Below are 14,207 nucleotides of genomic sequence, written 5' to 3'. Positions count from 1 at the left end.
CTAACCTAACCTAACCTAACCTAACCTAACCTAACCTAACCTAACCTAACCTAACCTAACCTAACCTAACCTAACCTAACCTAACCTAACCTAACCTAACCTAACCTAACCTAACCTAACCTAACCTAACCTAACCTAACCTAACCTAACCTAACCTAACCTAACCTAACCTAACCTAACCTAACCTAACCTAACCTAACCTAACCTAACCTAACCTAACCTAACCTAACCTAACCTAACCTAACCTAACCTAACCTAACCTAACCTAACCTAACCTAACCTAACCTAACCTAACCTAACCTAACCTAACCTAACCTAACCTAACCTAACCTAACCTAACCTAACCTAACCTAACCTAAGCTAACCTAACCTAACCTAACCTAACCTAACCTAACCTAACCTAACCTAACCTAACCTAACCTAACCTAACCTAACCTAACCTAACCTAACCTAACCTAACCTAACCTAACCTAACCTAACCTAACCTAACCTAACCTAACCTAACCTAACCTAACCTAACCTAACCTAACCTAACCTAACCTAACCTAACCTAACCTAACCTAACCTAACCTAACCTAACCTAACCTAACCTAACCTAACCTAACCTAACCTAACCTAACCTAACCTAACCTAACCTAACCTAACCTAACCTAACCTAACCTAACCTAACCTAACCTAACCTAACCTAACCTAACCTAACCTAACCTAACCTAACCTAACCTAACCTAACCTAACCTAACCTAACCTAACCTAACCTAACCTAACCTAACCTAACCTAACCTAACCTAACCTAACCTAACCTAACCTAACCTAACCTAACCTAACCTAACCTAACCTAACCTAACCTAACCTAACCTAACCTAACCTAACCTAACCTAACCTAACCTAACCTAACCTAACCTAACCTAACCTAACCTAACCTAACCTAACCTAACCTAACCTAACCTAACCTAACCTAACCTAACCTAACCTAACCTAACCTAACCTAACCTAACCTAACCTAACCTAACCTAACCTAACCTAACCTAACCTAACCTAACCTAACCTAACCTAACCTAACCTAACCTAACCTAACCTAACCTAACCTAACCTAACCTAACCTAACCTAACCTAACCTAACCTAACCTAACCTAACCTAACCTAACCTAACCTAACCTAACCTAACCTAACCTAACCTAACCTAACCTAACCTAACCTAACCTAACCTAACCTAACCTAACCTAACCTAACCTAACCTAACCTAACCTAACCTAACCTAACCTAACCTAACCTAACCTAACCTAACCTAACTCAAAACCTAACCTAACTCAAAACCTAACCTAACTCAAAACCTAACCTAACTCAAAACCTAACCTATCTCAAAACCTAACCTAACTCAAAACCTAACCTAACTCAAAACCTAACCTAACTCAAAACCTAACCTAACTCAAAAATTTTTTTTTTTTTTTTTTTTTTTTTTTTTTTTGTCGCAGGGCAAATGCATTTACGCATCCACCCCGGGCTGGAGGGGCCCATCATGGGTGGTATGTGGGGCTCGCTCCTCCCGTAACTCCCTCTGCTAAACAGAGGGAGGGGGAGGAGAATACCCACTAAAACCCCTGCGGCGTTACCCTCTCTGCCGTTATAGGGGAGCACCGTGAGGTCACTAATATTCTACCACGATGCTCCCCCGGCCGCCCCGGCTGTTCACCGGGGGCACCCTCAGATTGGAGGAGGAGGGATTGTGTGACGCTACAACCCCTCCTCGAGCGTGTAGAGCTTTATTTACGGGTCCCCAGCCCGCAGCTCTACTGGGGAATCAAGGCATTGACGAATTGCCGCCGCCTGACTCCCCTCCGTCTTTGTCGTAGCGGATGCGCATCGGCTCTGTCCTCGCGCGCCCGCTCCGCTTCTTCCTTCTTTCTCATTACATTTTCGGAAAAGTTATGGAACGCCGCCCAGGATCTCTCGCTGACTAGGATTCTTGCTACTATATTGTGCAGCGAGAGATCATCCACGTTCAGGGCCATTTCCAGCTCCCATCTCTCAGGAGCCCAGGTTGGGCATTCCACCATCGTGTGATAAGCAGTGTCATCATCGTACCCGCAATGGTGACAAACCGGCGAAGGTTCCCTCCTTATTGTGTACAGGTAATGACCGAAGCAGCCGTGTCCAGTCATTACCTGCACTTGTCTATACGTAAGAGTACCACTTTTTCGGTCTAGCCAGCTGTCAAACGATGTGAGGAGCGCCGCTATGGTATACGTACCATAGGGCTCGTCCTCCAGCTGGCTTTTCCAACGATCCCTCGCGCTCTTCTTTTCCGCATCAAGCCGAACCTCCAACTCCCTGGGAGCCAGACGCTCATCGGCGATGCGTAACTCCGTCCGCTGGTTGTACCTCTCGGCCAGGAGTCGGGCGTCAAGCTCCCACGGTATGGTGCCGGCGAGGGCGCAAGCGGCTGCGTGCCCTATTGTCTTGTACCCTCTTATGATGCGTTGCGCAATCACTCTCTGCGGCCTTCGGAGGAGGGCCCTCGTTTTGCTGTTAAGCCTCCCGGCCCATATAGGTGCCCCGTATAGTGCCATGCTGCGAACGACGTTCGCATATAGGCGTCGGCATGGAGCTTGGGGGCCTCCTACATTGGGCAATAGACGGCTCAGCGCCGAGGCGGCACCAACGAGCCGAGGAACCAGGTTGGCAAAATGTTCCTCGAACTCCCACTTGCTATCCAAGACTAGGCCCAAGTATTTGATGTGGGCCCTCAGGGGGACCGCCTCACCCCCTACTGGGATCACATCGTTGGGCCGCAGTTTCCAGCCTCTTCTTTTGAAGACCACGGCGTCAGTTTTATTGAGGGACACAGCAAGCCCTAGGAGGTTGATGCGTCCCACCGTGAGTTCGGTTGCGACAGCGGCTCTCCTCAAGGTTTCCTGGAACTGCTTTCCCCTCACGGCCACCATTGTGTCATCGGCATAACAAATGGTGACCATGTTGGGAAGCTGCTCTCCTCGTATTGCCCAGTCGAATCCGATGTTCCAGAGCAGGGGCCCCAGAACCGACCCCTGTGGAACACCACATTCCATCCGTCTTTCAAGGCGTCCGCCTCCCGATTCATAGAGCACTACCCTATCAGTAAGGTAGTGCTCCATGATCGTCCTTAGATAGAGAGGGACGCCGTGGTACCGGAGCGCCTCTTTTATAACTCCGTAAGGGAGAGAGCCAAATGCATTGGCAATGTCTAGAGACACTGCTATGGCTCCCTCCTTTTTCTCTGCTGCCAGATCGCTGAATTTCTTCAACGTGCCTACTGCGTCTATTGTAGACCGCCCCTCGCGGAACCCAAATTGCCGTTCACTAATGTTTGGGCCCGTGTCCTCCAGATGCTTAGTGATACGCTTTGCTATGATGCGCTCCAACATCTTTCCAGTTTCATCTAGGAGGACGATGGGGCGGTATCCTGAAGGAGAGTCAGCTGGACGACCCTCCTTTCGCAGCAGGCACAGCCTACCCTCCTTCCAGCAACGAGGGAAAATTCCCTCTTTGAGGCAGTCATCGAATAGCCCGCGGAGTCGGACTCCAAGGTGTTTCAATGCCAGGGAGAGGACTCTCCCTGACACACCATCCGGCCCAGGAGCCTTTTTGCCGGCTCTCATTCTGAAGACTGCTCCCATGATTTCCACGTCCGAGATTAAAGGGACATCCGGAAGGCCCTCCGGTTGTTCCACTGGGAGAGCCATGACGGGAGGCGTAAAGTCCGGTGCCACCGGGAAGAGGCCCTCAACAACTCTTCTTAGTAGTTCCGGCTCTAAGGAATCCATGGGTGGAGCATGTTTCATTTTGTTCCTCACAATTTTATAGGGTCGCCCCCATGGGTCCCTGTCCAAGGTTCTCAGGAATTCCTCTCGGGCCTCATCCTTCCGTTTGGCTATGGCAGTTCTCAATGCCCCTTTTGCAGCTACTAGGGCCTCCCGGAGTATCTCTTCCTCTGCCGCTGTGTGTTGTCGGCGCCTGCACCTTATGAATTTACGGCGTGCAGCATTGGCGGTTACTCGGAGGGCCGCAATTTCCTCCGACCACCAGTAGACCTGTTTTCTGCCAGTTGGTTTCTTTGCTCTCGACATGCCAGCATCGCACACCGTGGTGAGCGAGGTACGGAAGCGGGCTGCCCTTTCTTCAACCCCGAGGTCTACTGGCGGGGGAGCGCACCAAGCCTGTATCAATGCAGCCTCCTCAATCATCTCTTTATCTAGGCTAGCCAAGGACCACCTAAGGAAGCGGCCATTGGGACGACGCCTACCCGCTGTATGCGGTAGACCCTGTGATGGAGCCGCTGGAGACGGAGAAATCCTCATCCTGATGTAGACGTGATCGGAGAGGGTCTCAACATTCTCTAGTACACGCCAGTCCTCAATTCGATTGGCGATAACTGGGGTTGCAAGAGTGACGTCCACAATGGACCCTCCCTGCTGCCGCACACATGTGTACGCGTGCCCTTGGTTTGAAACCACAAGTCCCATCGCTAGCACCCAATCCCTAAGGGTTTCGCCCCTCACGTCTGTAACAGGGGAACCCCAGGCTGGGCTTTTAGCATTGAGATCTCCCATTACGAGTACCGGGGTTGGCGCTAACCTCCTTATCAGCCCCCCCAGATCGTCTAAGTAACCCTCGAATTCCCATAGTGGCCTATTGGGGGAAAAATAAGTGCCGATTATTATAATCTTTCCCCATTTAGCTGCCGCAATTCCTGGACCTTTATGAACGGCGATCAGGGGAGGATAGTCCCCGCTAGTCGGTACCATTATGGCCACTTTCCGATCAGTTGCTCCTACCCAGTTGGGCTGAGGAGGAACACAATATGGTTCCGCTGCCACAGCCGCGCCTATGCCCCACTCTGCTATTACCTGCATAAGCAGGTCTTGGGCACGGGCGCAGTTGTTCAAGTTGGTCTGTAGGAGTTCGTAAGGGCGTGGCAACATTACACATCCATGTCTTGTCCCTCGTCAGCCCCATGGGCGGATCTCTGATCGGGCCCCTGGGGCCGGATGGGGTCTTGTCTACCCTTAGTCGGTGGGGGGCAGCACGCTTGGCCTCCCATGTAGTGTCCGGCTGGTTTTTTGGCCTGATGACACACCGCGCAGAATGGCGCCTCGGTACAGCCGGACGCCTTATGTCCCGGCTTGCTGCATCGGAAGCACGTGTTCCCTCTGTCTATTTGTGAGGGGCAAGTAGCGCGAGTGTGCCCCGTCCCCATGCACTTATAACAGCGGAACGGTGCTGGATCTAGAACCTGTACTCGTGCACTCGACCACCCCACAAGCAAACGCCCTCCCTCTACTATCTTGTTGGCAGCTGTCACCGGGCATTTAATGAGAGTCGATCCTGCCCCATTAAATCCGGTACGGATTGCACCGACCTTCACTTCGTCAAGTCTGCAACCACCCTTCGCTGTTATTGCCTCGGCTACTGCCTCCGTGGTTGCAGATTCCATGAGTCCTGATATCCTCAAGCCAGCCATTTTAGTTGGCCGGTACACCCTCGCGTCGTTGCCAATAAGACCCTCCAATTTCTCGCGCAGGATATCGGCTGCCCTGCCATTGTCGGTACCAGAAACCTCGATGATACGCGCCCCATCGGCCGTTTTCCTAACTTTGGCGTGGTCTATCCCCACCTCGGCTAGACCAAACGAGGTCGTCACCTTGGTTAGGATTCCCGCATATGTAGCCTCAGATTCTGGTTTGAGAGCCACTACTATGCCCGCCGTTGATGGAGCCACCAGTTTACGTGGCTTCGGCTTTGGTTTAACAGCCGGTTGGCCTGCTGCAGATGTTGGTTTTTTTGCTTTCCTCTTTGCCTTACGGCCTACTACTTCCGTCCACATCGGAGCTGCAGTCGTCGGTGGTGGGGGCGGCACCGTCTGAGGGACCCTCTTCGCTCGGGGAGCGGGGGTGGGTTTTGTCGACCTTTCCGCAGGAAGGGGAGGTGCCACCCGGGGTACCTGCTTGGTAGCCGCTTGTTTCTTCCGCGGCAATTTTGGCCCAGGTGCAGTTCTGGCAGGGGGCATTAGCGTTGACCCCGACGATGCTGCAGATTTATCTGCCGTTTTCCTGGGCCTTGCGGCAGGAACAGGGGCAGGGGCAGGCAACGGGGTCCAGGGATCATCCGGCAAATCAACCACGGGGTCTGTTGGAGAAAACGTCGCATCGGCAGCCTCAGATGCCTTTCTTCGGTCCGCCGCCAGTGGCGGGCGGACGATCGGCGCCGGAGGGAGGCGGCTCTTTATGTCATCTAAGCGAGCATTAACCATATCCCCAATCGACTTGAATAGACTCGCCTCTAGCTCCTCCCTAAACCCAGACAAGGCATCCGTTACCGACCCCAGAATTTGGTTAGGCCTTGCACTGTCTGCTGGAGTATCCTTCTTATTCCGTTCGGAGAAGGCCCTTCTAAGTGCTTTCATCTCAGTCGTCGCATGAGCTAGCTCTTCCTTCAGTCTTTTGTTATTCGCCCGAAGGACATGGACCTCTTCATTTTCCTCTTTGGAGTCCATGTTATCCATGGCCGTTACTATCTCGCGGCACGCCTTGTTAATGCGGCCGCGGATTGTTCCTTTTAAATTCATACATTTGCTGACTTCTGCCAACACCCTCTTGGCTGCCTTGCGGGCCACATCCGCCTCGTCTTCGTCAGCAGCCGGAGACTGAGGGCCTTCCGGCACCAGGCTGTACTCCATTTCCAGCTCCTCATCAGATATGACCTGTTCGGATGTTTGGTCCTTCATCCAGCAGGAGGCTGGCCCAAGAGATTGGGACGCATTTTCGGTATCTTTATCCGTATCTTTTTCACTAGTATCCATGTGGAGCCTTCTTTTCAACAAAGTTTTGGTCTTGGCGATTCCCACGTATGCCCCAAGGGGCTTGGACTTGGAAATACCCGTGCACGCTCCGCGAGTCTTACCCTTTCCGTTTTTCCCGCCTCTACGTGCTGTGTTGACTTTTGGCAAGGTCCCCAGCCACGTATCCTCATCCGATCCAGTATGGTACCGTTTTTGGGCCAGCTGTTTTTCCCCCGATTTCTCGCCAGCCTTATCTATAAAGATAACCTCTGGAAGGTCGTCGGAGTCCGTCGCATCAGACAGTCGGCGGATCCTCTCTGACCGTTCAGTCCTGATTTCCCTCTGACTGTCAGCCATATTTGATTTGGTCCCTGATCCCTCTCCTCTTTCGTATGAGCTCCGATCTTTGCTATTTGCATTTGAGTCCATCGCTCCGTCTGGACGTAGCGACACTCGGCAGCCCCGCAGCCGTAGCTGTGCTGGCGTCGTGTTAAGTTCTGAAACGACGCCGTCCCTCTCATTTTCGGCGCCAGAAGCACCCACCATATCTTCAAGATTTGTTTTTTTTATTTCGTTTATATTTAGATTATCCATTCAATTCCCACGAGTAGGGGAGACTAAATTTCCACAGGGGCAGAGATCCCCGTACCCAAGCTGTGGCCCTATATACTCTGTGAGGTCGGGCGGTGTCACAGGTTGGCCACTAATGGCTGATGCACACCCCAGCCGCTCTAAAGAGAGCACCCCCGCACGGTGAACCGCCATGCGAGGGATTGTGGTTTTTTATTGAGGTTATCTCCTCTTGACCCGGCCGACCAAGGCAAGGCCCTCGGTCCCATCAAAGGCTGCTAGACCTGACAACAACACCTTATCATTTGGGGTAACGAGTTTGGGACGGTGGCCGGAGCCTGTCCACCCGGTTTCTACACTGAAAGCGGGCAAACCCGTCCTGCTCTTGATAGTGTCCCTCACTCTTCGCCTGCCCGGTATGGGTAGCCCTGTCCGGTATAGCCTAGGAGATCACAGAGACACTCCAAGAACACCCTCCCCCCCCCCGGGCTAAACCCCGGGTGTCGGGTTATTGGCAGCTCCGGTAAGCAATCCCATGCAGGAGATCACTTACCGTTGCCCCCAGGGCGCACCAGTCATAAACCATTCCCTTGACTGCGAATCCGCAAGGATTAACAGAAATTGGAATGGCCCAGACCCTCGTGGAGGTTACCCGACCTAGCGCCCCAACCTAACTCAAAACCTAACCTAACTCAAAACCTAACCTAACTCAAAACCTAACCTAACTCAAAACCTAACCTAACTCAAAACCTAACCTAACTCAAAACCTAACCTAACTCAAAACCTAACCTAACTCAAAACCTAACCTAACTCAAAACCTAACCTAACTCAAAACCTAACCTAACTCAAAACCTAACCTAACTCAAAACCTAACCTAACTCAAAACCTAACCTAACTCAAAACCTAACCTAACTCAAAACCTAACCTAACTCAAAACCTAACCTAACTCCGAACCTTACCTAGCCACTGTAATTGCGAAATCACCACATGATCGTGAAGAAAATTTTAACAGCGCCATTTATCTTAAGCTTTCTTTTATTGACTAGTGACATCTACCGGTAACACCGGGACTTTTAAATTCAAGTTGTACACGACGTAGGTTTAATGAGTCTCTTTGAGGCGATTCTGAAAAGCATTTTTAATGTACTCGCCGCTACCAGTGCAAAATTTTTCTTTTTAATATTCTTGAGTGGCAATGTGTCGTTTCGTCAGTTAATAAAAAAAAAAAAAAAAAAAAAAAAAAAAAAAAAAAAAAAAAAAAAAAAACAATTAACGTGCAATAACCATCCGGTTATATACAGTTTTTATGTTACATTTTTTCCTTTCCTTTTAAGTATATGATATGATATGACTACTAATGCCATCTATGATCTATTCATTATTTAGTATATCCATCTATATTTCAATCATGTTTAATTGGCCTGCAAGACCAAGACAAATTATGGTTAAGAAATCCACATATTAGCTAATTACGAGCTAATTACTACAGCCATTTATGATTACCAATTTCGATTTTTGTTGGTAAGTATGTAATTTACGGTTGCATGTTGTTTGTGGCTTCGTATTTTTGGCAGTCTGCCTTGATTAAATATTTGGTTCCTTTATAGTAATTGTCATTCATAGTTCATACGGTCTTTTTAGTTTCATATCATATGAATTTATGTTACGACCCTACGACATATCGCTAACAGCGTTTTAGTTTTTCTACTCCTCCACAGATGTCAGTACTGCCTATTTGTAACCATTGGTAATGTATACAATATTCGTTATGCTTTAATATTTGTGTAATCCCATAAATCATCTCGCTATAATGTAACGTAGCTGGTATGGTTGATGTTGATCCCTGATTTACATTTGACAGTTTAGTTGGTCCACCCGGTCATCCAGCTTATCATTTGTTTTAATTTGAATTAAAATGACGATCGATCGGAAAATTGTGTTGATACAGATGTAGTGCATAATTGTTTTCCATCGTATTTTTTCGGAAACGTTCATATTTGCCCTGCTACTTTAGTCAACCTCAGTACTTTTGGTACCGAGCCTGACTGAAATAGCAAGAAACGTTCGTACCTTTCGGTAAAAATACGATGGAAAACAATGATGCACTAGATCTGTACTTCTCCAATCTCATGTAGTTAAAAATTGTCAACGGATCTTTGTGCATACAACTAGAGAGCCTGATCAAGTCAGTCGTCCGTGGATTATGAGTAGTTGGGCGTGGCTTTGGACTACCTCACCATCCACCTACAACGCAATAATCAAATTAAATAAAATTAACGTCGACCATCAGAGGGTACATGTGGAAGAACACGTGCCTCTTCTGCATTGCTTCAAGTGTTTGCAATTTGGGCACACTAGGAAGCACTGCAAATCTACAACCACCATCTGCTCACACTGCGCTACACCTGACCATGATTTCAAAACCTGCCCACACTGAGAAGATAAAACAAAAACCAAGTGCCATAATTGCGAAACGCATAATAAACAGCAGTCTGACGATATTAATAAACATATTGTATCGCATAGCGCCACCTCGTCTACCTGCCCCAGAATGCAATCTATGATCAACAAAATTAAATCTCGCATAGAATACGATATTATCTCGTAAATATGTAACTTGTAACTTTCTACCTAAATACCTAAATATATATTATACTGTAAATTAAACAACGATGCTTTGTAGTCTGACTGAATCAAATTAAGATTAATAGTCAATCACTAGGTGGCATCGGTCGGGCGGCCGCCCGCACTCGCTTACTCATGTGAGTCGCGAGACGGGCGGCCGGGCGGCCGTGCCTACCTTATAACTATTATCTCTTGGAGCGTTGGTCGCCCGTACAGTTAGCGGGGGCTAAATGTTCCAACATTTCAATTATTGCATTTCAAACACTAAATACTAAATTTTACCGCATTTAATCTTGATTTGAAACTTAAACAAACATATTCTACGTTCTCCTACTCATTGTTAATTTGATCATTTATTGTATGTATAATTTAATAATGTAACTGTTTTGTTCACTACACATTTGCCTATGGCCTGCAGGATTAATTGGTTTCCAAGTGAATGCTGCTGGTCCGGGTGTCCTTTAAACAATATTTCAAATTGCTCTTTAATATAAAAATTCTCTTGAAAGGGGGCGGTGGCCGGACGGCCGCCCGCACTCACTGAATATTGTCGTGAGGCGGGCGGTCGGGCGGCAATTAGTGTCCCCTTAAACTCTCACCTTTAAAAGCCGGCAAAATAAAATCGCCATTTTTAATCATATCCATTTCTCCATGTAAACAAATCCTAACTCCTTGCTCACCCATATGTTGAACACAAAGCGTAAACCGTTAGCGCTGCGTGTCCAATAATAAATCACCCTACAGGCCTACACCCAAAGGGCATGCCACCAGGGCCGGCCTGGTGGTATCCAATGAGGATTTCCTTCCCCCTCGCAAAAAAAAAAAAAAAAAAAAAAAAAAAAAAAAAAAAAAAAAAAAAAAAAAAAAAAAAAAGTCTAGTATAAAATGGGAAGAGCTGACCGATTTTTTGGACCGATTTGGACATAGAAATATTTACAAAAAAATTTGACCCGGCTCTAAAATCTTTATTTTTAGAGCTACAGAGTTTAAAAAAAAAAAAAAAAAAAAAAACATTTTTGTACAATTTTAATATCTTTCGTTCAATTATAAACTTAACCATCTAGCCTTGTAACATTAATTTAAAAAAAAACAAAAACCGAAAAAAACTGAAAAAATTGTATGGGAGGTCCCAGAAGGAGGGGGATTCCCACCCCTAAAGGGAGGTCCAGATTTTAGATCTCCTTAAGAAACCCTTATATTCCGAATTTGAGCCAAGTCTGCCGAAGGACAGACCCTTAACCTAACCTAACCTAGCCTAACCTAACCTAACTCCTCTGCTAAACAGAGGGAGGGGGAGGAGAATACCCACTAAAACCCCTGCGGCGTTACCCTCTCTGCCGTTATAGGGGAGCACCGTGAGGTCACTAATATTCTACCACGATGCTCCCCCGAGGAACCTTTTTTTTTTTTTTGTCGCAGGGGAAATGCGTTTACGCATCCACCCCGGGCTGGAGGGGCCCATCGTGGGGTGGTATGTGGGACTCGCTCCTCCCGTAACTCCCTCTGCTAATCAGAGGGAGGGGAGGAGAATACCCACTAAAACCCCTGCGGCGTTACCCTCTCTGCCGTTATAGGGGAGCACCGTGAGGTCACTAATATTCTACCACGATGCTCCCCCGGCCGCCCCGGCCGTTCACCGGGGGCATCCTCAGATTAGAGGAGGAGGGATTGTGTAACGCTACAACCCCTCCTCGAGCGCGTAGAGCCTTATTTGCGGGTCCCCAGCCCGCAGCTCTACTGGGGAATCAAGGCATTGACGAATTGCCGCCGCCTGACTCCCCTCCGTCTTTGCTGTAGCGGATGCGCATCGGCTCTGGCCTCGCGCGCCCGCTCCGCTTCTTCTTTTTTTCGCATAACTTTTTCGCAAAAGTTGTGGAACGCCGCCCAGGATCTCTCGCTGACTATGATTTTTGCTACTATATTGTGCAGCGAGAGATCATCCACGTTTAGGGCCATTTCCAGCTCCCATCTCTCAGGAGCCCAGGTTAGGCATTCCACCATCGTGTGGTAGGCAGTGTCGTCTTCGTACCCGCAGTGGTGACAAACCGGCGAAGGTTCCCTCCTTATTGTGTACAGGTAATGACCGAAGCAGCCGTGTCCAGTCATTACCTGCACTTGTCTGTACGTAAGGGTACCACTTTTTCGGTCTAGCCAGCTGTCAAAAGATGTGAGGAGCACCGCTACGGTATACGTACCATAGGGCTCGTCCTCCAGCTGGCTTTTCCAACGATCCCTCGCTCTCTTCTTTTCCGCATCAAGCCGAGCCTCCAACTCCCTGGGAGCCAGACGCTCATCGGCGATGCGTAACTCCGTTCGCTGGTTGTACCTCTCGGCCAGGAGTCGGGCGTCAAGCTCCCACGGTATGGTGCCGGCGAGGGCGCAAGCGGCTGCGTGGCCTATGGTCTTGTACCCTCTTATGATGCGTTGCGCAATCACTCTCTGCGGCCTTCGGAGGAGGGCCCTCGTTTTGCTGTTAAGCCTCCCGGCCCATATAGGTGCCCCGTATAGTGCCATGCTGCGAACGACGTTCGCATATAGGCGTCGGCATGGAGCTTGGGGGCCTCCTACATTGGGCAATAGACGGCTCAGCGCCGAGGCGGCACCAACGAGCCGAGGAACCAGGTTGGTAAAATGTTCTTCGAACTCCCACTTGCTGTCCAAGACTAGGCCCAAGTATTTGATGTGGGAGGGGGACCGCCTCACCTCCTACTGGGATCACATCGTTGGGTCCCAGTCTCCAGCCTCTTCTTTTGAAAACCACGGCGTCAGTTTTATTGAGGGAGCATTACGAGTACCGGGGTTGGCGCTAACCTCCTTATCAGCCCCCCCAGATCGTCTAAGTAACCCTCGAATTCCCATAGTGGCCTATTGGGGGAAAAATAAGTGCCGATTATTATGATATTTCCCCATTTGGCTGCCGCAATTCCTGGACCTTTATGAACGGCGATCAGGAGAGGATAGTCCCCGCTAGTCGGTACCATTATGGCCACCTTCCGATCAGTTGCTCCTACCCAGTTGGGCTGAGGAGGAACACAATATGGTTCCGCTACCACAGCCGCGCCTATGCCCCACTCTGCCATTACCTGCATAAGCAGGTCTTGGGCACGGGCGCAGTTGTTCAAGTTGGTCTGTAGGAGTTCGTAAGGGCGTGGCAACATTACACATCGATGTCTTGTCCCTCGTCAGCCCCATGGGCAACCTAACTCTGAACCTAACCGAACTCTGAACCTAACCTAACTCTGAACCTAACCTAACTCTGAACCTAACCTAACTCTGAACCTAACCTAACTCTGAACCTAACCTAACTCTGAACCTAACCTAACTCCGAACCGTGCTCCATCTATTGAATTATTTCGACTTCAGTACTTTTTCATGAAAGCACCTGTCATCACATTAATTAATTCCAAGTAGTTGGATCGTTTTGATTTTTTAAATATTTTTGATATGCCGTTCAATTCTAATTCCGCAGTTCTAATGGGATATGATTTTATTACGATAACAAGGACGAGTAGTGCAAGATAGGATACATTTGTAGAGCACAACTGTATCTGGCATTACTACATCACCGTCTAGCCGCCATTCATTGGCAACGAGTAAAACAAGAACTGTGCTGCACACAGTTGAATAAAACTCTGAACTTCCGGAGCCCTCCAGTGGTGAATAGCGAAACAAACTTCTGCTCATCAACGATACTAGATGGCGTTAGTAGGTGCGTAATTATTTTCAAAAGATTTGAAATTTGTGAATTAAGTTATCTAAATAAGGGATACAAATAAGAAATCCCTATCACAGTGAATAACTTACTAGCAAAAAGCAGAGCTTTGTAAGGGCTCGCGGAGTTTTTCTACCTAAACGTACCGGACCGCGACTTTGATCCAATCCGAACCTTGTTTCATGTTCGATCGAGTGGGTGGGTACGTAATAAGTCCGTTAAGGCCCTAACACATTATCGCACCGCACCGCGACCTTGGTGCGTCGCACCCATAAGTGAGAGCGGGAAAGAGATATCTGTTTCTCGCCCACCCATAAGTGAGAGTGGGAAAGAGATATCTGTTTCTCGCTCTCACTTATGGGTGCGACGCACCAAGGTCGCGGTGCGGTGCGATAGTGTGTTACGGCCTTTAAGACTATTATATTACTATTAGTGAGAGCAAGAAAGAAATATACTAACCGGACCCCGGTTGCTGTCCGGTACGCC

General features: G+C 48.7%; 1 protein-coding gene across 1 annotated transcript; it reads right to left on the bottom strand.

Annotated features, from left to right (window-relative positions):
- Positions 1-11,743: 11,743 nt before the first annotated feature.
- LOC134805879 (uncharacterized) lies at positions 11,744-12,523 on the bottom strand. The gene has a single exon (XM_063779077.1). It carries the CDS (start codon positions 12,521-12,523, stop codon positions 11,744-11,746), a length of 780 nt encoding a protein of 259 aa, XP_063635147.1.
- Between the last annotated feature and the right edge of the window lie 1,684 nt (positions 12,524-14,207).

Source organism: Cydia splendana, chromosome 2, assembly GCF_910591565.1.
Source record: "Cydia splendana chromosome 2, ilCydSple1.2, whole genome shotgun sequence".
Lineage (NCBI taxonomy): Eukaryota > Metazoa > Arthropoda > Insecta > Lepidoptera > Tortricidae > Cydia > Cydia splendana.
Note: the sequence above shows the minus strand (reverse complement) of the source record. Positions and strands in the feature narration are given on the sequence as shown.